At 33.7% G+C, this 27,694-nt stretch overlaps 1 protein-coding gene across 1 annotated transcript in view; it reads right to left on the bottom strand.

Moving 5' to 3' along the window:
* Positions 1 to 3,880: 3,880 nt before the first annotated feature.
* The window catches only part of LOC127705955 (uncharacterized), a 31,642-nt gene continuing 7,828 nt past the window's right edge, over positions 3,881 to 27,694 (bottom strand). The window contains exons 2-3 of the mRNA XM_052210339.1: positions 9,680 to 10,386; positions 3,881 to 4,106 (exon numbers count right to left, since the gene is read on the bottom strand). Coding sequence (XP_052066299.1) covers positions 3,939 to 4,106; positions 9,680 to 10,386 — 875 coding nt within the window. The 3' untranslated portion in view covers positions 3,881 to 3,938. The remainder of the gene's footprint in view (positions 4,107 to 9,679; positions 10,387 to 27,694) is intronic.

Here is a 27,694-nt window from a genome sequence, read left to right as displayed (position 1 = left end):
GGAATTCCTAGACGGATTATATCAATGGATATTGCAAAATAAAGATTCGGTTCGTGTTTTTAATTTGCAGTTCCGTTATAATCATGTAAGTATTGTTTTAAACTGTATATCTAACGAAATTATCGTACGTCATCCTGTAAAACTCTTTTTCTTAGTATTTAAATGTTACAGTACGCGTATGTATACCTGATACAGTTGATTTTCTTTTCAAGTGTCTTTATAAAAAATAGAAGATGTAGTATGTTTGCGAATGAGACAACTCTCCACTAGAGACCAAATGAGGTGGAAGTTAGCAAGTATAGGTCATCGTACGGCCTTCAATTATGAACAAAAGCAAGCTATAAAGGCCTCGAAATGTCTTTCTTTAAATGTTATATGTTTGTCATTAAACTGTGTATCACCAAATAATTATAGATATTGTCTAACAAAGAATTATACACTATTTCCCAACGAAAAGACGATCTTTAATGCGCTTACCATTTCGTGATGCACCGTGTGATAGATGCATGCAAATATTATGATTTTGTTTTGCTCTGTGTTAAACTAAGATTCTTGAAAAATAAAATATGTCCAGAACTATTAACTCGAATCCTGCTTTGGGTGTCTAGAACAATATGAAAACTGAATCCCACATTGTGAATTTGCGGACGCAATAAACTTGAAATGTCCCATTTTTAGCTTTTCTCATCACTTGGCACCCGTCGGCCGTCGTCCATCGTCTGTCGTCGTCGTCGTTAGCTTTTATAAAAATCTTCTCCTCTAAAATTACTGAGGCAATTTCAATCAAACTTGGACACAATCATCATTAAGGTATGTTGTTAAAAAATGTGTCCGATGACCCCGCCTGCCATCCAATATGGCCGGGATGGCAAAAAATAGAACATAGGGGTAGAAACAATATTTGTCAATTATCTTGATTGATTAATTGGTGTTTAACGCCATTTTCAACACTATTTTGCTATTTCGTGGCAGTCAGTTTTTATTGGTGGAGGAAGCCGGAACGCCCGGAGAGAACCACCGACCTACGGTAGGAAAACTGACAATACTAGTCAATTATGATTGGTGTCGAGTTCACCTGCCCCGTGAAGGAGTCGAACTCACAACCTCAGTGTTGACAGGCTAGTGATACAGTAGTCACTCGGCCACCGAGGACCCTCAATTATCTTGAAAACCGCTATGTATAGAGAAAATCTGATAGAGGCAGAAATGTTCAGAATAATGAGATCTACCTGCTGTCTTTTTACATCAAAATTGTCAGACGACTTCTTATGGGAGTTATTGCCTTTAAATAATTTTTACATATTATTCTGAAACTATAATAGATAGAAAGAAACTTTGATTAGGAAAATTTATCAGAAAAACAAGATCTACATATAAGTCAACATGGCCGAAATCGTCGGTTGACTTCTGATTGGAGTTATTGCCCTGTAATGACGACTTTTCCCATTTTTTTGTGTTTTTGATTGATATCTTAAAAAAATCTTCTCCTCTGAAACTACTGGGCCCATGGCCAATTTCAACCACACTTGGCCACAATCAATATTAGTGTTTCTAGTTTAAAAAATGTTTCCGATGATCGCGCCTGCCGACAAACATGGCCGACATGGCTAGAAATAGAACATAGGGGTTAAAGCAATATTTGTCTATTTTCTTGAAAGCTACAACAAATAGAGAAAATCTGAAAGGTTCAAAATGTTCAAAATGCTAAGATTTACATAATGTTTATGTCAGACGACTGCTACTAGGAGTTATTGCCCTTAAACAACGAATTTTACCATTTTTTTGGCATTTTTGTCTATTACAAAATGTATCTAAAAAATTACAATAGATAGACAGAAACTTTGAATAGCAAAAATGATCAGCAAGACAAGATCTACAAATAAGTCAGCATGAACGAAATCGTAAGTCGACTCCTTTTTGAAGTTATTCCCCTTTAATGACGATTTTTCCCAATTTTTGCATTTTTGCCTATTATCCTGAAGGCTATAATGAAAAAAAAAAACTTTGTAGATTTAAAATTATCAGCAGGATAAGATCTTCAAACACGTCAACATAACTGAAATTGTCAGTTAACACTTAATAGAGTTATTCCCTTTTATCGATGATTTTGACTTTAAAAATATGTCCATTGTTGAAGGGTAGCAAGTCATTTCGTACCTTGACAACTTCGTATCTTTGCCATTTCGTACCCAACATTACCATTTCGTACCCAATATTTACCATTTCGTACCCACGATATAAACCATTTCGTACCCACGATATAAACCATTTCGTACCCTATGGGCCAAATGCATCTACCATTTCGTACCTCATGGACTAGATACATGTTTACTATTTCGTATCATATATTTGTAAAAGTTATCATTTTTTTTAAGATATAAAACATTTTGATTTTTTTTAAAATATAATATAAATAAAATGCATCCAGCCGTAGAAATGTTATAAAGACCGATGATTGGTTTGATTAAGCAGCACTTGGAAACTTTAATAGTTTTAATTACACTTTGTTTGTTTGCAGGATTTATCCTGAATTAATTGTTCAACTCTAAAAATATGAGGTTAATTAACCAACAAAGGAATAATTATCTGCAACTGTTATATATATATATATATATATATAACTATAGTTATTACCAGTTGTTTTCGTCGGGAAATGCAGTGAAAAGGGACACAAGCTGATTATTCACCCAAAAGGAAACCACGAATAAAAATGTTTGCATAAGAAATTGCACCTTTTGTGACCAATCAAAGAACTTGCTATGGCTTTTTCAATTTGAGAAATTGCATCTTCATTTATTTTGTATCCGTATATCTGACCTTCTAAATTTCAAAAACGTTTGGTAAACATCTTTTTTTCGTGTGTATTGCATGTTTTCTAGTGTATACAAAAGTAACAAAATCAATGTAATCGGCAGAAAAGTGAACTGTTACTAAAGCGCCAGCTAATATTTGAAATTAATATTTTAACTACAAAGTTTTACAGATTTCAAAGAATTCCGTTTATTGACTTTATTCCTATATGTATATGTCTCATAAGTGCTTTAATTTTAAATTTTAGACAATTCTCGTGACCTCTACCGCCTTACAGTAAAAGGTCAACGAGACTGTTTTAACCAAGAAATAAAACACATATAAATCGTCCACGAGGTACGAAATGGCATACATACAAACCTTCCATGAGGTACGAAATAGTATACATACAAATCTTCCATGAGGTACGAAATGGCATACATACAAATCTTCCATGAGGTACGAAATGGTATACATATAAATCTTACATAAGGTACGAAATTGCGCACATCAATGAGACAGTTTTTACCAAGAAATGAAACACTAATAAATCTTCCATGAAGTACGAAATGGTATACATACAAATCTTCCATGAGGTACGAAATGGTATACATATAAATATTCCATGAGGTACGAAATGGTCAAGGTACGAAATGGTCAAGGTACGAAATGGTTAGGGTACGAAATGACTATAATTCTGTTGAAGATGCAGGCGAGCGACACAGGCTCTTTAAAAATAAAAATTATCACGAAGAGTGTGGAATCTGAGTCGCGCAGTTGTTTTAAACGGTATTTTAATTCTATATCGGGTAAAACTGACACAAATATCATGCTCTACTGTTGGATAGCTGGAGGTTTGTGTATCCATAGTGTTTTGTCTTCTTGAAGCAAAATTATTATATTTTACTTAAATATGTTCTTGCATGGTATTAATATATTTTGTAAGTTATAAAAACTATCTGAAATTCATAATTGTACACTTACAAAAATTGATGGGAATTATGACTGCTCACAATTATGTCTTTTTTAATTACACTACTTCTGCGTTCTTATTTAAATCCAAAATTATGCAGAAAATACTCCAAAAAGATTGAATCTATATAATAATTTATTTAATGTAACAAAATGCTATCAATATACTTGTGTGATCATGCAAAAGTTAGTAACAGCACAACCAATGTTATAAACAATAGGATCACGATAACAGCAATGAATTTTGTCCCTCGGTCTGCGGCCTCGCGTAATGATGCTTGTTCCTTTTCATTATGTATCAGTCTACCATCGTGGGCATCTGTCTGCTCCAGGTCTGTCGGTTCCTGAAAAATACATACCATAATTGCAATCCATTGTAATTGTTTACGATATAATCAAAATTTATAAAAACAATATCTTTGATCATTGTGTAATATTTGCTTTGTAGCAGACAGTTGTAAGTTATAAAGTTTCAGTTTGTAGGGAATAATTATATTTTATAGATATTCAAATATTAATTTTACAGTAAATTGTCTCGAGAGTACCAGGTGAAGGATAATCATAAACACACATGTGTTGTGCATGGTATTCATATTGACATGTTTGTTATATAAGGTATTATCATCTTAGATACGCCCGTTGCAAGGTAGTTTCAGATTCAATGTATAACTTTGGGAAGTGTAAACGATACTTTGTTTCGAGTCTTACTTTCAAAGTTTCAAGCATTCAATGTCTGCAATTTAAACAAATATCAATTTCAGGAACAGCATTTCCACGTCTTTAATCTTTTTTTTAACCTTAAAACAGGTACATAAGGGTATGTTCTTTTTCGATACTTTTTACATTTCATGCAACTCTTATTCAGAATTCCTTATGGTGTATAATCCAGAAATGCACCTTCGACGTTTAAGAAATAATATACCGGTATATGATTTTCATGTACAGTGGCGGATCCAGAACTTTTTGTAAGGGGGGGGGGGGGGGCGCTGAATGACCTAAGGGTGGGGGGGGGGGGGTGTCCGCTCCAGTCACGCTTCAGTGATTCCCTATATAATCAACAATTTTTTTTCCCACGAAAGGGGGGGGGGGCTGGATCCGCCTATGATGTAGTACCATATGCAATGCTGGTGAACAGATAATCCGCGCACATTCTGGGATATTTTTGCCGATCTAGTAAATGATTTTGTACCATTTGGTTAAACAAAGATCAAACATTACTTAAGATAATTTTGTTTATTCTCTATATTTTCTTCTTGTATTCCTGTAATTGTTTATGATTTTTTTTTGTTATCAACATTTATGTATGTTGAAGTTTAATCCAGGAAAATAGATATAAGAAGATGTGGTATGAGTGCCAATGAGACAACTCTCCATCCAAGTCAAAATTTGTAAAAGTAAACCATTACAGGTCAAAGTACGGTCTTCAACACGGAGCCTTGGCTCACACCGAACAGCAAGCTATAAAGGGCCCCAAAAATTACTAGTGTAAAACCATTCAAACGGGAAAACCAACGGTCTAATCTATATAAAAAACGAGAAACGAGAAACACTTATGAACCACATCAACAAACGACAGCTACTGAACATCAGATTCCTGACTTAGGACAGGTGCAAACAATTGCAGCGGGTTTAAACGTTTTAATGGTACCAAACCTTCACCCTTATCTGAAATAATAGTGTAAAGACTTCTTAATTAATGAAAAAACGGTTCACGTAATATTCCTTTTCTATATTTTGATGTTAAGATAAATTATTTAGTAAATCGTCCCAATTCCAATAAAATATCATTTAGAAATCTAATACTTAACATCCTTGATTGAAGAAAAAAAACAGTCAAAATTTTAAGCTTAAAAATGCATACTATAAAAATAAGGAGATGTGGTATGATTGCCAATGAGACAAATATCCACCAAAGTTCAAATGAAGTGGATGTAAGCAATTATAGTCAACCGCACGGCTTTCAACAATGAGAAAAACCCATACCGTATGGTCGGCTATAAAAGGCCCCGACATGAAATTGTTAACAATTTGATAGTGAATTATGATCATAATAACAGGTCTCACCATATTCCGAAAGTGTAAAAATGGCCATGGTAATGAAAAATATTCCTACCTACCTACCCTATTTTTCTTACGGAGGAAATCCTTAAAACGCATCTATTTTGTTTGGCCTAATTAGTACGAAGTAGTAATCGTTTTGAGTTTCATAACATGTGAAAAGTAATGTGGGATATGTATTCATATGAAAGAATGTCTGTCCCGTATATACCGAAAATAGACAGTGTTGAATATCATGGGCGGTTTTTTGTCGAGCCTGCGACTTCTGTCGCAGAAAGCGAGACATAGGGATAGTGATCCGGCGGCGGCGACCACGGCGGCGTTAGCTTACTACGTCAAAGCTTAATATTTCAAAAGGTAAAAGACCTGGATGCTTCATACTTTCTATATAGATGCCTCATGATATGAAGTTTCAGTTTGTCATATGTCCATTGTCCTTGACCTCGTTTTCATGGTTCGGTGACTACTTGAAAAAAAATTAAGATTTTTTGTAATGTTAATTTCTCTCTAATTATTATGAGTAATAATATAACTATATTTGGTATGTGCGTACTTTGCAAGGTCCTCATGCCTGTCCGTCAGTTTTCATTTGACCTCGACCTCATTTCATAGATCAGTGAACAAGGTTAAGTTTTCGTGGACAAGTCCATATCTTAGATACTATAAGCAATAGGTCTACTATATTTGGTGTATGGATGGATTGTAAGGTGTACATGTCCAACTGGTAGGTGTCATCTACCCTTGACCTCATGTTCATGGTTCAGTGGTCAAAGTTAAGTTTTTGTGTTTTGGTCTGGGTTTTTTTTCTAATACTGTATGCAATATGTCTACTATATTTGGTGGATGGAAATATTGTATGATGTACATGTCAGTCTGACAGGTTTTATTTGACCTTGACCTCATTTTTACGGTTCATGGCTCAATGTTTAGTGTTTGTGGTTTGGTCTGCTTTTCTTTAACTATAAGCAATAGGTCAATTATATTTGATATGATTGTAAGGTGTATATGTCTGTCTGGCAGATATCATCGGAACTTGACCTCATTTTCATGGTTCATTGGTCAATGTTAAGTTGTCCTGGTAAAGTTTGTTTCTTAGATACTATAAGCAATATTTCAACTATATTTGATCCATTGAATGATTGATTTCAAAGTGTACATGTCTCTCTGGCAGGATTCGTCTGACCTTGGCCTCATTTTCATGGTTCATTGGTCAATATAAAGTTTTCATGGTTTGGTCTGTTTCTCGTATACTATAAGCAATAGGTCAACTATATTCGGTGTATAGAATGATTGTAAGGTGTACATGTATTTTCGGCTTGTTTATCTGACCTTAATCTCATTTGCTTGGATCATGTTTATGTTAATGTGATACATGTAGTAAAACTTTATATTTCGGACTATCAACATAAAATCAATGGTTAGTAAAGGAGGCGTGACATTTCAGCGTGTGTACTCTTGTTTATGTGGATGTACAGTTATAACTTTAAAGGCAATACTCTGTTCATGTGTACCATGTGATGCGATTTTATGTGGGGTTTGTTGTTTTTTGGGGAGGGGTATAAATATCAACCAAAGATTCTTACTGTATTTAAATTCTTTTGGATCAACCTTCTGCCCAGTGTCTAAAATTTGAGACATATGGGTGCTGATCCAGGATTTTGAAAAGGGGGGGGGGGGGGGTCCCATTGCAAGCCAACGTTTTGCGTGATACTTGTAAAAATTCTATGCATTTATCATATATGAAGCTCTGTAAGGGGGCCGGTCCCCCTCCCCCTAAATCCGCTTCTGCATATATTTGAAGGTTTATTTGAAGTCAGCAACGTAATACAATATGACAAGCTGACCAAATGGAATTACATATTTCTTGATTGTGACCTTTTGACTGTGCAGCAAATCATTGCATAAATTGATGTTAACTTGCAGACAGCACCCTCGAGCTCCATGCAGTTCATTTTGAGTTTGGGAATATACTGATGTAAAAGGTATACATCATTATTAAACCTGCTTTGTACTAAACCAAACTGTAAATGGCAATGTGAACATAAAAATAAATCAGTTAAGCATGAAAAGTATGCCAAATTTGAAAAGTTTTGATTGCATGCTGTTCAGCTTATATAATCAACATAGCATACCACGGCCCCAAAAAGACTTGAATAGGCCGTTAATTTTTAAAAAGAAAATCTCGGACTTAGCGTACATACATACAAATAAACATGATCTTTTCACTATTTGATATATTAACTGTCATGTCCAATAAGAAAATTAGTCAAACTAATCTACTTCTTTCTAAGAAATAAACAATCGTGTAAGATATTATCGATGTCATTATGATTTAAAATTTCCCATTTAGAACTTCCGATTTCTGTGTAGCAACAATCCAGCTGCTAACAAGCTAACTAGTGAACCAAGGGTTCCAAATATCGTAAATTTTACGGACGCCATCACAATTACTGACGGGTGCCACTAGTGAAAAAGGGTCTTCTTATCTTTCTGAACAACTCAGTTCTTCCACTGTTTTGTTCGAATTGCTCAATCTTTAGATTTCTATGTCAGTGTTTTGTGGAAATATTTTTTCTTTTCGTGAATTTTCGTTTTGGTTATGGTATTGTCCGTTTTTCTTTTATTTATGAGTTTTTGTTGCCCTTAATAGCTGAAGCTCTCCACCTTTTGGTAAGTGATCTACTCTATTTATACTATATAACCAGATATAAAACTGGTAGATATGTTGGGTCGATTTCCTAAATTTGTTTTATTGGTGCTTTTTTTAAATAAAACAAAATAAAAATTAGTTCAGTATACTGGAAAAATGCAATAACATAAAAAATGGGAACTTAAATGAAAAAAAAGTAAAACTAGCTATTGTCACGCCAATGCTATGAATATATAAACTATTAATGGGTTATGCTCTGAAAAGGACTTTAAATAAAGGAGTTGATGTTGACTTTTTTATGTTTTTTACTACATTTTTATGTGCGCATGTCTTTGTAGTTTGATCTTTGTCTTTCAGGGTTGTCTGGGAAATAAAAAATCCAAATAAACAGTCTTCAATGTATTTTATGTACATTTTATAATCGCTTTAAGCACTAGACATCAGATATGCTTTTGGATTATTTAAAGTTAATTGGAAAGTCAAAGACGAATGCCTAAATGGTAAGAATATATAACCAAAAGGTTCCCGCAAAGAATAATAAAAACATCTTAAGTTAACCTTGCCTGAGGTAGTTTTACCCTAAATTTTTGTAGAAGTACTAAATTTATCAACTGAGAATTTATAAACAAACTATGTAATAAATTGCGAGTAGAATGGTATGTGCAACTCATGCATAATAGTATTATTATAGTGTTGTTTTTTTTTAAGTTCTACAGTTCAACACATTGGAGATGAAGTTTAATTTTATAGACAATGCATATTTATCATATTTGTTGCGAACGACGGTACACATAGTAAACAATACGGAATGTCTGTTATATAAATCATTTACACAAGCTGGTATATTCCTATCACACACATATCTTCATGAGCTCATTGACGTAAACCCCACATCTACATTTAGCCATTAAATTGAGAAAGGAAATGAGGAATGTGTCAAAGAGACAACAACCCGATCAAAGAGCATAAAACAGCCCAAGGCCACCAATGGGTCTTCAACACAGCGAGAAAATCCCGCACCAGAAGGCGGGCTTCAGCTGGCCCCTAAACAAAAATGTGTACTAGTTCAGTGAAAATGGACTAAACTGCGAAACATATAAATGCACTAGAATTAAAAAATACATACAAGACTAACAAAGGCCAGAGGCTCCTGACTTGGGACAGGCTCAAAAATGCAGCGGGGTTAAACATGTTATACATATATCTTACCACAGTAATTTCACATCTTTCGACTTCTGGACTACTGCATCTGTTAACTAATTCATAGCGACATCCTGGGCCACGTTTTGGTTTTGAAGGGTTACGAACACCGTTACCACTAGGTCCTGGTTGAGGTGAGGATGAACGGGAGGGGGTCCGATGACCGTCAGCGGGAGGTTTTTGAATGCTACCATTACACACAATAACTTTAGCATTGTTCAGAATGGGTTTGGAATGTGTTTCTTGCATCGGTATGAATTCTTTAAAGTCCTTTTTAGAGGACTCATGTTTCCGCTTGGTATATAATCCAAACGTCGAAAACGATTTTTGAATACTTTTCGAAAGTAGTTTAGCTCTACTTTCCCTTTTTGGCGAATTGTCCTTGCTAGTTTTGCTACTACTTAAAGAGTCCCGCTTTGGGGAGCTCTCTTTTGACACGTCACCATTTATCTTCTTTGGTGAAGTTTCTATCGAAGACATCGACAGATCACCATTTGCATTATGGTGAAATATAGTTCCATGGCCATTTTTAGTTTTAAATGGCTTATCTCCCACCGCCGAAGCCGGTGGATATATTGAGATCACTTCAATTGGTTGTTCCGGTGGCCTTTCCAACTCCGGAACTTCTATAACTTCCGGTAAACTGTTGGGTAAACTAGTTGTAGTTACTGGGTATTCCAAAGCCAGTTGGTAGTGTTGAGAGGGAAACGAGTGTTCTGTAAAATAACAAAAAGTTTTATGAAGGCATACATAAAAAGATAAGATTGGGAATAATGTATCGAGTAATAACGGGTACCAAGTTCCAAATACCTTATTTCAGTAACATGAATACTTAAAATTATAATGGACGAACTACATGCCTTGTGGCATTAACCTTCATTCCATATACGTATTATATAGACAGTCAGTGACCTAATATGGTATATACACGGTCAATAAATTTTATATGATATGAGAGATTCGTCTTATATCGGTCAATGTCAAGAACGATAACTCTTTACACATCGTGTATTAAATATACACCACCAGCAAGTGACATCGCACAACCAATTAAATTCTCTGAAACCTACAGAAGGTAGGATATTATTATATATTTCACAAATATGAACGGTAAGCATCTCCCCTGTTGTGTTTAAACACACTAATGTTGCTAAATAGATCTCAGAAATAACATACCAATACCCATACCATTTTTACTCATATTTTTTATTAAGCTTGGATTACAATCAAACGCAATCAAGAAAACCTCTCAGTTGAGCCTCGACAGAGACTGAAAAATCATATTCCATGGCAAATAAGATATTCAAACTCTAAGCTTTCATTGTTTCAGTTTCAATTCGAGTGAAATGAGATAATATCTGCAAGCTTATAAACATGTCAATATTAATAGCACTTTTAATCATAATTCATACATCATTGATTGTTTGACCGTCACGTTGCATACGCTTACAATAGTCGTGAATTCATAAATAAATGACAAAGATGTACATAATGGTTAGTTTCTCATATGCACTGCTTTTAACAAAAAGCGCAAATACATAATAAAAAATAAAATAAAAAGGATTTTTTTTTTTCTGTTAATGGTCAAATCGTTTGTCTAAATATAAAATACACATTGTTGTGTGTTTGTATCTGAGTGTGGTTTTAGTTAATTATTGTTTTTAATCATTAATGAGGTTTTTTGGGGGGAAAAGGGGGGGGGGGGGGGGCGGTTCTATAATTAAAATTACATTTTAATGGGTATTTTTCGATGATAGAACTAATGCTGGAATTGTACATACAAATGATATGTTTGATGCGTCCGTTGTTGACATATATTTCCGAGTATAGCAAAAAAAAAGGTACCAAAGGATCAATCAAATACCGTTAGTCAAAGTAAGACATACAACACCATGGTGAAAAGAATTTAGTTACACTCCAATAAATCAAAATACATAACTTTCATGTACTTTTTGGAATTTATTAGTATCCAAATCTGATTCTGACTGCCCCTATAGAAGGTTGTTTCACAGCGGTCTTAGTTGCTAATGAAATAATGTTAGTAATTTGGATAAAGCTTTCATGGAGCATTTGGAAGACACCGCAACATAACGTTGGTTATAAGAACACTTATGTAATTTGGATTTTCAGTAGAATGAAGGAAGATTCAGCTCTTTGTCTTTGGAATATATAAAACAAACTTGTGATTATTGGGGATTTCCTCTTTAATGAGTGTCGTTGGAGTATACTGCATATAGCGATTCAATTTCGAAAATTCTTTTTTTATTTTATTTTTTGCGTTTAACCCTGCTCAGCCGGAATTGTAGGCTAGTTTTGTTTGCGATTTTCTAAATTTGCTGATGTATATAAAAGAGGCATAGGCGGATCAAGGGGGGTGATGATATAGGGAATCACTGAAGCATGACTGGAGCCCCCCCCCCCTCCCTTATGAAAAGTTCTGGATCCACCACTGAGAGTGATATGTAAAGCATCAACGCTTGTCATGATATATTCGCAAAGATTTGAATTCATGATTGTTCTACATGCAAATTAATAGCTCGCGAAAATAAGTTTGCAGAATGTTGGGTCATTAAGCAATTTATTCAATGTAATTTACACATTAAATGTACTCCGAAACTTCTTAGCATAGTTATCACAATGTTTCAAGTAACAAACCGACATAATGGTCGTTAAACATCCCCCTCCCTAGTAGTAGTAACAAACCTTGAATTAGATATAAATGGTCACTGTCTATTTTGTAGTTTATATAGATTGACTTCTATTTGTATATAAGGTCTATCTCGGCTAGTGATTTGCATGTCGGGGCGTACTGTTTTAGATGTCATTTGCCGTGTAGAGAAAAGAACAGTGAATAATTATGGTAATTCAGTTCGTCAATACGTGGGATATTAGATAATTCAATTTCTAAATTAAAGTTTTTACTACAGACGAATCAGTCAACAAAACAATATATATCTGGGCGACGTATTACCATAAGGACAATCAAGGTCATAAGGACAATCAAGGTCACAAGAGAATGCAACTATTTGTTGTGACGGAAATCATGATAAAATATCCACTAAACCAAACTGAAATGATGGAACAATTTTATCTAGGAAACTGGTCATACGGATTTTACATAGCTGTTGTTCATCAGAATTATGTCATTCAAAACATTCTTGATATATGTAAATGAACTTTTTTTACTATTTTGATGAGACTTTTCTTATGATTTTCGAGTAATTAAGTGTAAGTGTGATGCGAGGATAAAACAAAGAAAATACTTTTTTTTTTGCAAGCCAAAAGCTTTTTTGGAGTAACTTTTATATGGCGTTTTTTAATATAATGTTCTTGAGTTGCGTTAGTCAAAACACCTCGGTAGCTTTAGGAGCATAAATACACCAAAGACCGAGACAGAATAGAGGAACCATTCAATTCAGTGATTTGCAACCTAAATTCAAGTCATAAGTCAAAACATAAAATTAAAGACGGTTACAAAATTCTATTAGAAATATCACAATAATTTAAATTGACAAATTCACTATTTTTTTCTTGTAGATCTTGTCTTGCAGAACATTTTGCTATGTACAGGTCTCTATATATATCACGTGGCCGAGTGCTATAATAGTTCAAAACCAGTGATTACTTGCCTGTCAACACTGAGCTTGTGAGTTCAAATCCCACTCATGGCAAGATGTGTTTGACTCTGATCTTAATTGACTAGGATTGACAGTTTTCTTGCCGATGTTTGGTGGTTCCCTCCGGGTACTCTGGTTTTCTCCCACGAATGACCACCTTGATAAATCCAAGAGTGCCGAAATTTGCGTAAATCTCCACCATTCAATCAATCTCTATCTATCACAGATTTCAATATAATTGCCAAATACGCCAAAAAAAGGTGTAAAAATCATTATTCAATCAATAACTGCTATAGAAGTCGATCGCTAATTTCGGTTTTGGCATTGCATAAGATTATGCTTTTTTTCTCTGGATGCGTATGATGTCTTTACATTCCGTTTAAGGTATACTGTATAACAATGTAGTCTGGGAGAACCTGATTTGTTTATTAGTTAAATAAGGCTTTTGTCATATACATATGTTATATATTGGTCTAGGTTAGCTAATAAAATAAAAAAAATTGGTATACGTAATATTTACAGTAACCAACCTACACAAAACAAAAACTGTGGTCTTCAACAATGGACAGGTGTTTTGAATTTTAAGGACTGCTTGATAAAAATGATATTATCCCATTATAATTAGCCTAAAGTAAGAAAGAATATTGCTATGCTGGATTTTAAGAACAACAACCACGCTTAATCACAAAAAGGACACATGCACTGACGACAACTGAATTGCATATTTTTTTCCTAAACATTAAACGTTGGTAAAATACGTCCCAAAGACTTGATTTCAAGTATTGCTTTTTGTATTTTCTAGGGTAGGGGTTAAAAATGAATAACTTGGCCAGGTAAGAACTTAAATAAATATCGTTGTACAAGAAAGGATGAAAATTAATATTCTGCAACGCAAAATACAGAAAATAAATGTGTACAAAAGTGAAAATAAAATTTCGCGAAAAATTAACTGCGTGGCAAAAGATGAAAATAGACGATCGATCCCGAACTCAATTTATCACCCGTAAATCATGTTTCGTTCGATCGGACGGACGTCCAAGGACACAAAATATATGCTTCTGATTTTTTTGAGGGCATAAAAACACGTTATATAAAAAGAGGTCATTACGAAGTAGTCGGTAAACACACTTCAGTCTAACATTATAAAATACGTTATTATCAAAGATCAAATTTCTTGAATTATTAGTCTAATAACATAACTTTGATATTGCTGAAATCGGCGAAGAAATTGGTAGTGCTGGATTTCCCAAGAGTTATCCGAGATTTATTACCAACTGATAAAATGACATAGAAGGAAGTTATATAATATGGTGATATTGCAGTTTTATAATACTGAGAAAGATCAAGTGTACAAAGGTAAAGGTAACATATTATTGGCAAAGTCTTATGATTGAAACAAAAATTCTATTATATATATTCCCTACTTGGTAAAGATGCTTTGTATGGAAAATTGTAGGTTAAACCAGATTTGATGGTGACAAAAATTCTACGATTATGACAGTCTTTGAAAATTCCATCCGTTGACACTTCAAAGAAAATAAAAACATAGTACCTTAAATTATCACGTGAAAACAAACTTCAAGTTATTAAAACATCGACTGTGTCTGCACTCTTGACCTTCTAGTATTGTCACAAATCTTGTTTGATAAGCATTACAGAAATATATTTTGGATGCATACATAAATATCCAACATAAGCAATTCGTCAAAGAATTTTAAAGTATGACATTGAATCTGCTGCATGCTGACATTGTACTGAATTCTACAATGATAGCTCATGACTCAGTACATCTCTTTGAATATAGATTTAAAAAAAAAACTAATATATTATGAAATTTAATTTCAAATATTGATGCTTCTCTGCTATTTTGAGACTATTGCTAAATCTTCTTTTCTCCATGGTTTGAAATAACATTTTAATATTGTAAAACCATGCAGGTAATGTCTTAATCTCTAATGAGCTCTTCATTTTGTATTCTCAAATTATCCATTCGGTGATCCCAGGCTTCTAATTATCTTAACATGTTATCCAATCAATGCTGTAAGTTTTCGTTTGTTATTAGGTCTGTACCGTATGTTTTAATGCTACATTTTGTCTAATAAATAAATGAGGGTCTTAATGGGGTTCCTTCATTTCTGTATTCTTTAATTTTTTAGGCCATGTTTCTCTATTCTTTATACTTTTTGTCCATTATTCTCAATTCTTTATATGTTAGCACCTCATTATTCTCTATTCTTTATTTATTTGGTCCATTTTTCTCTATACTGTAAACCCCCATCCACACCCTCATAAATTTCTTGTTCTAAATGTGATTGTACTAAAACAAAGACAGCAACTTGATAACCTTTCAAAATAAGTTTAGTCAAAGAATTGTCTCCCTTGTTTCACTTTTAATGTACACTTTTTTTTTTAATATTGAACATGCTGAGCACATCGCTAATAAGAATCAAATTAAAATGCATACGGTCGAAATATTGCCCACAATATTATTAGATTATACTTTTATGTTTAGTGCTTTGCCTAAATTGTAGCTAATACCTCGTTAGTATTCGGTCTTTCTAATCTTGATTTCTGAACATATTTACCATACACTGATCAACAAGTTTTCATGGATCATACATTTATCTAAATTAATAGGCCCTATAAACAGCATCACAGTAACATTTAGCATGTGAAACCAAGTTATTCTTCAATATTCAAGAGATGCAAGTGCGAAAATCTAACGATTTTTACTTGTTGTTATTTGATATTCGTGCTAATACACCACTGTCCCAGGTTATGGGAGGGTTCTGTATGTTTCTGTCCCTAGTCAGAAGCCTGTATTTCAGTAGTTGTCATTTGTTGCTGTAAATCATATTTGTTTTTCGTTTTTTGTGTTGTTCATAAGTCAGGCCGTTAGTTTCTCGTTTGAATTGTTTTACATTTATCATTTCGTTACCTTTAATAGCTTGTTATGCGGTATGGTTTTTACATCGGATGACCGTGAGGACATTCCGGTGTATTACTGTCGCCTAGATTTCCATTACGTAACTTTCGTGTTGGGATTGTAACCGATCTATAAACATGATAAATACGCGGACATTATCAAGTGCAAAATAACATTCCTTATCGCTTGTTATAAATTCATTTTTTCAATGGATACTCCTAAAAAATATTTTTTAGAACATAAATTAATAATATGAAAATATTTTGTCGTTAGAAATATATATAAGTAAAAAATCTTGAATATCTATGCACACGTACATAAAATGTGTTTTAACGCATGCGGAAGAATATCTCAAAATCGTTTGCAATCTCCCATGTAGAGTTATCGGCCCTCGTTCTCTCTCAAGGACCCATAACTCTGCATGGGAGATTGAAAGTTTGGCGGGAAAATATGAATGCCTACTCAAATCCAATCATTTAGAAAAATCGAATTATTACAGAAGAGTGTCCACCATGCACTTGCACTGCACTATTATTAATATAGTAGAATAGAATGATATACAAATGGATGAAAATTATATATACATGTAACTGTAATATACAAATATTTATATAATATATAGCAAAAGCAAATAAATCTTTATCATTCGTCAGACGAAATCTAAAAATTAGTTCAAAATTAGTAAAGGAAAGAGCATATCAAACTATAGTAGGACCAAAATTAGAATATTGCTGCACAGTTTGAGATCAACACACTTCAGAAAACATATAAAAACAGACTGGAACAAGTGCAAAGAAGAGCTGCACGATATACTTGCAACAGATTTCACAACACCAGCAGCGTATCTGAAATGCTTCAAAATCTAAACTGGCAAACCCTACAAGAACGCAGGCTAAAAACCAGACTTCAAATGTTCCACAAAGTTATAAACAATGACATTGCAATACCATTTCAGTATATTTTCATAAAAAGCCAGTCCAAAACAAGATATACCCATCAACAAACATACAGACATCTCCAATGCAACAAAGACAGTTTTAAATTCTCATTCTTCAGCCAAACAATTAAAGATTGGAATAAATTACCACTTGAAATTTCAAACTAAACCTCTACAGACAACTTTAAGGATGCACTTACTCATGAATTCCTCCTTAAAACATTTTCTCATTTAAATGCCTATTGTTTTTATCTTAATATGAAAACAATATATAAAAAAAAAGTAAAAATTAAAAGTTAAATAAAAATTGTAAAGTTTATAAATAAAAGAAAAATTGAAATTAACTTTAAAGCAACCTCACTCAGGCATTACGGTGAGGTTGAATTCCCTGTCATTTATTTATCATCCACGCACGAACTTGTCTAAGAAAAAAAAATTATATCTGTACATTAACCTCACTTTCAGGTATAGAGATGTGATTTTTTTTTCTGAGACAATTGCTTGTGACGATCCACAAGAACTTGCAGTCATCCGATGTTCAGTACTTCAGTACTTTGATTCTCATTGCTGAAGTCCGTACGGTGACCTACAGTTGCTAACCTTTTACGTCATTTGGTCTGTCTCTTCGGCAATTATACCACATATTCTTATTTTCATATTGTTAATCCTGATTTCTGATTATATTTGAAGACTAACAAAAAACTTATACTTAGATAATATGCACCATATGTAAAAGGCACAAAAATTAATTATGTTTTTTTACAATATTTCAGCACGCATTGCTTGTTATAATCTCAGCATACTAAAATGTATATTGCTTTTACGTCATACGGACAGGAAAGGAGATCACATCACATATAGATTATGATCTGAAAATGGAGTTTTTATATCGTTATAAAAATTGTATCATTTGAATGTTGCCTTCTGTAGAATAGTGCATAGCATAAGTAGTAACTTTTCACAAAAGAAATACATGTAAATTGTTTAACACATTTTGATTATCATAAAAAAAAATATAATTAAAGTGTCTAATTACATTATTATTTTAACGTCATTTGACATCCTTTTCCTAGTTTTAGCAAACATATTCAGAACAGAATGAATGCCAAAATCTAAAGAATCATAAAACCCGAGTACGAGTGTCATACATTTCTAAAGATCAAAGGAACAGGAGACAGAAATTTCTGTAGAATATAAAGTCTAGAAACCGGTTGCTGGAGAGTTTCTGTGAAATATAAAGTCAAGAAACCGGAGGCTGGAGAGTTTCTGTGAAATATAAAGTCAAGAAACCGGAGGCTGGAGAGTTTCTGTGAAATATAAAGTCAAGAAACCGGAGGCTGGAAGTTTCTGTGAAATTTAAAGTCAAGAAACCGGAGGCTGGAGAGTTTCTGTGAAATTTAAAGTCAAGAAACGGCGGAGGCTGGAGAGTTTCTGTAGAATATAAAGTCAAGAAACCGGAGGCTGGAGAGTTTCTGTAGAATATAAAGTCACGAAACCGGAGGCTGGAGAGTTTATGTAGAATAAAAAGCCAAGAAACCGGAGGCTGGAGAGTTTCTGTGAAATATAAAGTCAAGAAACAGGAGACCGGAGAGTTTCTGTGAAATATAAAGTCAAGAAACCGGAGACTGGAGAGTTTCTGTGAAATATAAAGTCAAGAAACCGGAGGCGACGAGAGTTTCTGTAGAATATAAAGTCAAGAAATCGGAGGCTGGAGAGTTTCTATAGAATAAAAAGTCAAGAAACTGGAGGCTGGCGAGTTTCTGTAGAATATAAAGAATGAAGAAACAGAAAGCTTTAATTCTATGAAATCAAAAGTATCAAGGAAGAGAAGTTGGAGTTTCTGTGAAATCAAAGTATTAAGGAACAGGAGGAAGAAGTTTTTGTGAAATCTAGTGAATAAAACAAAAAGGAAGCTGGAGTTTCTCCAAGATCAAAGTATCAACGAACAGACAGATATAAGTTCTGTAAAATAAAAGTATCAAGGAACAGAAAGCAAGAGTTTCTTTGAAATCAAAATATCAAAGAACAGAAGACTGGGGTTTCTATGAAATCGAAGTATCGAAGAACAGAAGACTGTAGTTTCTGTTAAATCAAAGTATCAAGAAAATGCGGCTGGAGTTTCTATGAAATCAAAGTATCAAGGAACGGAAGGCTGAAGTTTCTGTGAAATTAAAGTATCAAGAAAATGGAGGTGGGATTTTCTGTGAAAATATAAAGAATAAAATAATCAGAGTTTTCTGTGAAATATGAAGAATCAAGAAACAGAAAGCTGAGGTTTCTATTAAATCAAAGTATCAAGGAACAGAAGGCTGGAGTTTCTGTGAAATCAAAGTACCAAGCAATAGAAGGCTGGTGTTTCTGTGAAATCAAAGTACCAAGCAACAGAAGGCTGGAGTTTCTGTGAAATCAAAGAATCAAGCAACAGAAGGCTGGAGTTTCTGTGAAATTAAAGTATCAAGCAACAGAAGGCTGGAGTTTCTGTGAAATCAAAGTACCAAGCAACAGAAGGCTGGAGTTTCTGTGAAATTAAAGTATCAAGGGACAAAAGGCTGGAATTTCTGTAAAATCAAAGTATCAAAGAACAGATGGCTGGGGTTTCTGTGAAATCGAAGTATCAAGCAACAGAAAGCTGGAGTTTCTGTGACATAATACAAATGTAAGGAAGTTTTTGTGAAAGATAATGAATCAAACAAAAGGAAGCTGGAGTTTCTGTAAAATCAAAGTATCAAAGAACAGAAGGTTGGAGTTTCTGTGAAATCAAAGTATTAAGAAACAGAAAGCTGGAGTTTCTGAGAAATCGAAATAATCAAGAAAAAAGCTGGAGTTTCTGTGGAATCAAAGCATCAAGAAATGAAAGGCTGGTGTTTCTGTGAAATCAAAGTATCAAGGCACAGAAGGCTGGAGTTTCTGTGAAATTAAAGTATTAAGGAACAGAAGGCTGGAGTTTCTGTGAAATCAAAGTATTAAGAAACAGAAAGCTGGAGTTTCTGAGAAATCGAAATAATCAAGAAAAAAGCTGGAGTTTCTGTGGAATCAAAGCATCAAGAAATGAAAGGCTGGTGTTTCTGTGAAATCAAAGTATCAAGGCACAGAAGGCTGGAATTTCTGTAAAATCAAAGTATCAAGGACCAGATGGCTGGGGTTTCTGTGAAATCGAAGTATCAAGGAACAGAAGACAGGAGTTTCTTTGAAATCAAAGTATCAAGAGATGGCTTGGGTTTCTGTGAAATCAAAGAATCAAGGGAAAGAAGGCTGGAGTTTCTATGAAATAAAAGTATCAAAAAACACAAAGGTTGAGCTTTACCTTGGAGTTCTGTATTTTTGTTATACTTTTTTAAAGACTTAAGGAACAAAAGTATAAGTTGATTATAATCAGATAAAGAAACATATTTAACTTGGGAAAGAAAAGCCATCAGAATATAAATAACAGTAGAATAGAAGTATAAATGACAAAATGTCAGTGTAATTTAACAAAATATCGAACAAAAATGGAAAATACAAACATGATAGTGGAATCTTGAGAATCAAGGAACAAAAGTAGACTAGAGGACAGAAGTTTCAATGAAATCATTGAAATCAAGGAACAAACGAAGAGAATACCGAAGTTTCAGTGGGATCTTGCGAAACTAGGAACAAAAGTACAGAGGGGACAGAAGTGAGAAATCTTTAAAATCAAGGAAGCAAAAAAGAGAGGATCTAGGATTCTTAAAAATCAAGAGAAGGAGGAAGAGAGGTTTGAAGTGACAGTGAAATCTTGAGAATCAAGAAACATAGTAATAGAGGACAGCAATGACCAAGGAGTCTTGAAAAGCAAGGGTAGAAAGAAAAGAGGTTTGAAGTGACAGTGGAATCTTGAGAATCAAGAATCAAGTAACATAGTAATAGAGAACAGCAATGACCTAGGAGTCTTGAAAAGCAAGGGTAGAAGGAAAAGAAGTTTGAAGTGAGAGTGGAATCTTGAGAATCAAGAAACAAAGTAATAGAGGACAGCAATGACCTAGGAGTCTTGAAAATCAAGAGTAGAAGGAAAAGAAGTTTGAAGTGACAGTGGGATCTCGAGAATCAAGAAACAAAGTAATAGAGGACAGCAATGACCTAGGAGTCTTGAAAAGCAAGGGTGGAAAGAAAAGAAGTTTTAAGTGACAGTGGAATCTCTAGAATCAAGGAACAAAGGAATAGAGGACAGCAATGACCTAGGAGTCTTGAAAATAAAGGGTAGAAAGAAAAGAAGTTTGAAGTGACAGTGGAATCTCGAGAATCAAGAAACAAAGTAATAGAGGACAGCAATGACCTAGGAGTCTTGAAAATCAAGAGTAGAAGGAAAAGAGGTTTGAAGTGACAGTGAAGTCTCGAAAATCAAGAAACATAGTAATAGAGGACAGCAATGACCTAGGAGTCTTGAAAATCAAGAGTAGAAGGAAAAGAGGTTTGAAGTGACAGTGGGATCTCGAGAATCAAGAAACAAAGTAATAGAGGACAGCAATGACCTAGGAGTCTTGAAAAGCAAGGGAGGAAAGAATAGAGGTTTGAAGTGACAGTGGAATCTCGAGAATCAAGAAACAAAGGAATAGTGGACAGCAATGACCTAGGAGTCTTAAAAAGCAAGGGTAGAAGGAAAAGACGTTTGAAGTGACAGTGGGATCTTGAGAATCAAGAAACAAAGGAATAGAGGACAGCAATGACCTAGGAGTCTTGAAAATAAAGGGTAGAAAGAAAAGAAGTTTGAAGTGACAGTGGGATCTTGAGAATCAAGAAACAAAGGAATAGAGAACAGCAATGACCTAAGTCTTGAAAATAAAGGGTAGAAGGAAAAGAGTTTTGAAGTGACAGTGGAATCTCGAGAATCAAGGAACAAAGGAATAGAGGACAGAAATGACTTAGTAGTCTTGAAAATCAAGGGAAGAAGGAAAAGAGGTTTGAAATGACAGTGGAATCTCGAGAATCAAGGAACAAAGGAATAGAGGACAGAAATGACTTAGTAGTCTTGAAAATCAAGAGTAGAAGGAAAAGAGGTTTGAAGTGACAGTGGGATCTCGAGAATCAAGGAACAAAGGAATAGAGGACAGAAATGACTTAGTAGTCTTGAAAATCAAGAGAAGAAGGAAAAGAGGTTTGAAATGACAGTGGAATCTCGAGAATCAAGGAACAAAGGAATAGAGGACAGAAATGACCTAGGAGTCTTGAAAATCAAGAGTAGAAGGGAGAGAGTTTATAGTGACAGTAGAATCTTGAAAATCAATGAACAAAAAAAGAAATTACTAAGAAATTGAGGTTCCAACCGCCTCGAGAAAAGTTGACCTTTGATGAATATGGATATTCTATTTATGTCACTTAGGGTCATACAGCTCCTAACATTTTTACGTAATTATACATTCCTGGCTTTTCAAATGTTTGGAATTGGTCGTTCCTGATGAAGGTAAAGCCAGAAAAGCACTTCGGACGCAGGAAATATGTAGTTTTATTTTCAATTTATAAGAACAAAACATTGGCAGACATGTTAGCTCTTTCTTTGCCGCATACGACCATCAAGCAACTGGTAAAATGATGATCAGCAATAAAAGCCCTACACCTTTCATAGCATTTACTATATAGTTCTTCAAACTTTTCAAAAAACTACGGCGATGTTCATCCACTCATAATATTGTTTTTGATTGCTCTTTGGTATCTTTTCCCTTTATAAAAGATAATTCTAATTATAAAACGGACAATATTATACTATATTTATTTTATAGCTGACTATGCGGTATAGTGTTTGCTCATTGTTGAAGCATGTACGGTGACCTATAGTTGTTAACTTCTATGTCATTTGGTCTTTGATGGAGAGTTGTCTCATTGGCAATCACACCACATCTTCTTAGTTTTGTATACACGAGAGTAAAAACAACCGTACTAGCACGAACTCCAAATAGGGTTGGACCGGGTGTGTCGATAGAGTATGTATTTCCTGCAATGCATGTATCCCCCGTCATGTAGCTGTCAAAACTAGGAAGATGTCCACTCTGTATACGGATATACTAAAATTTGCTTGCTTTCATATAGATCGAACAATTTGATGATTTTTTCATGGTTTTTTAAAGACGTCAAATGACGTTTTTTAGTTTTATGGATAAATGAAAATGGGAGTATACGTCAATGAAACAGAAACCGATAAAACTAAAAAATCAAATGACATCTAGAGGTTAATCTTAACTATGGTCTTCAACAAAAGACAATTGTCTGCACAATTGTCTAGTTACAAATCGACTGGGTTTCAGTGTTTATTTTTCAATTGCTAAAAGATTATCACATTTAAGTTGTAAGATTTATTCATGACTAAATAATACTATATTTCCAGTCTAATATTTTTGACTCGTCACATTTAGCATAGAAAATGTCTATTGATGTGGAACAAAAACCCGTTTTGTGCCTCTTTAATTTGGTTGTCAAGTTATCCGAAAATTTCTTTCAATGACAATCAGGAAATCAAATAGCTTGTCAGTCACCATTTTGTCCGCCCTTGAATATTAATCAATTTCCAGACAGTGTTCATTTTGTGGAATTGGAAAGTATGAATTGCGTGCCTAGGGACTATGGCCGTCAGTAGACTGATATCATAAATGTTCTTATAATTTGAATATTGCTTTACCTCAAAGTTTTCCTTGATCTTGTTTCACATACGCGCTTTGTTGAAGGCAATATTTTCAATGGATTCTATGTTAATACATTTCGCTTAGCAAAGAAAATTAAATATAATTGATTTTGTTTAGTTTTAAATTTTTACTTGATAATGAACATATGTAGTTATTATTGAAAACAACATGAAAAGAAAAATTGAAGTTCACGAATTTTATGGGAAACACCAAAAAAATCGTCTTTGAAATCCTATTGGAAATTCAAAGAATTATCCACATCAAAATATAAACAAATGTTAAAAAAATAAGTGCATAATATAGCATCATTGTATAAGATAAATTGGGCGAAAATTTCGTTAGAATCCTGAATTTGTGAAGTATACATGTTTTCAACGAAATCTTAAAAGAAGAATTTTTAACTACTGCAGTCTTCGGAATGCTGGTATAAATTTCTATATTCTCGTGATATTTTCAGGTGAACAGCAGTGACAATCGCATGCCGTATCTTGATCCTCTAAATAGATGTAATTGTAATTTGATGATTAATATCATACTGAAAATCATGTTCATTGCATTGCGAACTTCCAAAACAATTCGAGAGAAGACAAACTTACTTTATTGATTTAAAAAATCAAATTGCTCAATTCTACTAGCAACTGATTATTTTTGGGAAATGTTCCGACATTCAATTTCAATCTAATTAACTCCAAATTGATAGTAGAAGCGTGACCTTCTAAAAATAGTTTTTGTCTGTTCATTAGTCCGATAGAAATCAAACCCTTGTTCGTGAATTATTTGCTGTATGTTGGTCTATTATTATTTTTGTCGATAATGCCACTAAACGTTCTCCAAAGTGATTTAAATCAGTAGTTTTATCAATAATATCATTTGTTAAAGTAGGAAGATGAACGATTTTGTCATATACACCTTTTCTTGGTAGAAAAATAAAAAACTATATTGACAAAAATTTACAGTATAGATAACAAGTCTCAATAAAAGTAACCCGTAACAATAATAGACAGATATTGATAACTCTATTGTTGAAGAGTTGAGGGGAAATGCTTTATGTCGAAATGTAATACTTTACAGATAATAGAAGTCTGATGATGTAATCAAAAGAAAAGAACTGCAACCGAGCACTTATTTTTATTTGCATAGGCTATTATTTGCTAAATGCATGTATAGATATGGAACACATAGAGGCCTACATTGTAACAGTACTTTTATCTGCATATATATGCTTAAATACTGAATTATCATATATATTCTTGTGTATTCTTATCCTACTCTTCTCAAAACAAATTAACAGTATAAAATTAGCGGCTGACTTTATCTTGATCTGGATTATCAGTTTCTTTTTCCTAGACTTAATTTGCCTTAATTGTGCACAAGAGTCAGAAAGTGAAGAAAACCCAATTGATGTATGTTTTGTTGGTTGTCTGAATTCTAATTAGACAGATTTATTGGACAAAAATCTACCTTTGACGGCGACGTAAAACTGAAACTGTCGCTTCGAAAATTTTATAGTCGTCAAGATAAATTAGTTAATCAATATAAAATTGCTGTATCTGAACTCTGAACAAACATTTCTAACATTTAAATGGGTTTAGCATTGTTTCCTATTGTCTAACATGTTCGTTCATCATAGAGGTTCATATCTAACAAAAAGAACAGTTGAAAGACTAGATTAATGTACTGTTAAGAAAAATAACATTAGCGGTACAAATTTTACTGCACCAGATGTGCATTTCGACAATAACTGTCTCTTCGGTGATGCTCGAGGTCAAAATATTAAAACAAAAACAAGAAAACTTTATAAAAACATTCAACAGCTGATCAAACCAAACAGGACCTAAAGTATAGCCAAATCCGGACAAGGAATTAGAGCTTTGACTGAGGGAGATATATTCATTAATTTAAAATAATTTCTATAATTTAACAACAGTATCAAACAATATCCGTATTTTCATGACAGTAACGAAGTACTGGCTACTGGTATAGTAATACCTTTTATGTCTAAGGGAACAAACACCCAGTGGAAGTAATAAATTTTACTGCAGTAGATGCGCATTTCGACAATAATGTCTCTTCTGTGATGCTCGAAGTCAAAATAACATGTGTTATAATCCTTAATTATCAATCAAATGATATGTGGTGAAGATGTCAATGAGAAAGCAAACAACCAAAGCGACAAACATGAACATCCCTATGTGCTTCACGTTCTTTTGATATATTATTGAACTAATTTAATTTAACTCATTTCAAGGTATGGTCAATTGGCGTCGCATGCGAAGCAGGATATTATACCTGCCCTACCGAGGCATCTGATAAAACTCGCGCATCTGATGGAAGATCGTATTTCCCAAGGCATTAGGTTTTTTTTGTGTGTCTGCTGTTCGTGTATGTCTCATTCTTTCGATTTCTCTTGTTTGCGTATTGTCTACAGGCATTGATGTTTTATTCGTGCGCCAATATAATTATCACCCAGAGTTTAGAGAAGTGAATATAAAAATAAAAAGATGTGGTATGATTGCCAATGAGACAACTCTCCACCAAATGGCATAGACGTTAACAACTATAGGTCACCGTACGGCCTTCGACAAAGGGCAAAACCCATACCACATAGTCAGTTATAAAAGGCCCCGTAATGACAAATGTAAAACAATTCAAACGAGAAAACTAACGGTCTGATTTAATAACAAAACAATGAACAAAAAACAAATATGATATACAGCAACAAACGACAACCACTGAATTACAGGCTCCTGACTTGGGACAGGCACATGCAGAATGTGGCGGTGTTAAACATGTTTGCGGGCGTCCAACCCCTCCCCTAACCCGGGACAGTGGTGCAATAGCAAAACATATGAACAAACTATAAAATGTATTTATCACTGCTCATCTGATATATTCCAATTCGAAATAGAAAATTTACAACCAATGAATGGATACTTCTATTAATGAACTGTTTGTGGTATGAATGCTGACCCCCGACAGGTTTTACAATGTATGTGCTATCCATAATATCCATACTAAATATGTTGTGTTGCTGTTTATACTATATAGATACTCATCTTGTTGTGCTACATCTTTGGCTTCCAATACTTTTGGCTATGGAAGTTTCCAATAAATTCTGAGAACCATTGTAAACGTATCGAACCTGTAGGCTATTTAAGAAAATATATAAAAAGACTGATAACCATGCATTACCCCATATCCTTTATTTTTCTATTATAGAAGAGGTTCATGACTTTTTTTTCTTAAGCAATACAATGGTATATGTTGAGAGGTGACATACATGTTGATATAATTGACGATTTCGCGCTCTTTGTAAATTAAGGTGTAATGGTGCTAATTAGAAATACATCAACCTTATATTTTCTGCTCTGTTAGTTTTAGGATTATTGGCTGTCCTTTCCTATTTCTATTGTCGTTTTCTTAAAGTTTTTGGTTAACCCTCATATATGCGAGATTTGTCATCGTCAAATAAACATACAAAATTGAGGCCCCTCATGGGGGTGTCCAAGTAATCACATAATCACAAATTTTTTGCCAATATAATCACATAATCATAAATTATTTTTTTAAACAAGATAATCAAATAATCAAAATTACAGTCCTAGATTATCAAATAATCAAATAATCATTAAATATTTGCATGGTCTGTTAATCAAATAATCACTATAAAAACGGCCAAGTAATCACATAATAAAAAAACCCACGAGGAGGCTCAAAATTCTATTTCATGTTTGGTTAAATTCTATCGATTTATCTGATGTTGTTTTGTCTACTCCAAATTTAGTCTTTTCCGAAAGATTGAACTTGTTCTGTATTTTGGAAAGGAATAGACATCGGGTTTCGAAATATTTTGAATACTATTACAGTATAGCCGTTTAATTTTTGTTCTTTTGAAATTTATTGAAAGTTCTTTAA

The sequence above is a fragment of the Mytilus californianus genome, unplaced genomic scaffold (genome assembly GCF_021869535.1).
Source record: "Mytilus californianus isolate M0D057914Y unplaced genomic scaffold, xbMytCali1.0.p SCAF_6, whole genome shotgun sequence".
NCBI lineage: Eukaryota > Metazoa > Mollusca > Bivalvia > Mytilida > Mytilidae > Mytilus > Mytilus californianus.
The sequence above is the reverse complement of the archived record's forward strand: the minus strand, read 5'-3'. Positions and strand labels throughout refer to the sequence as shown.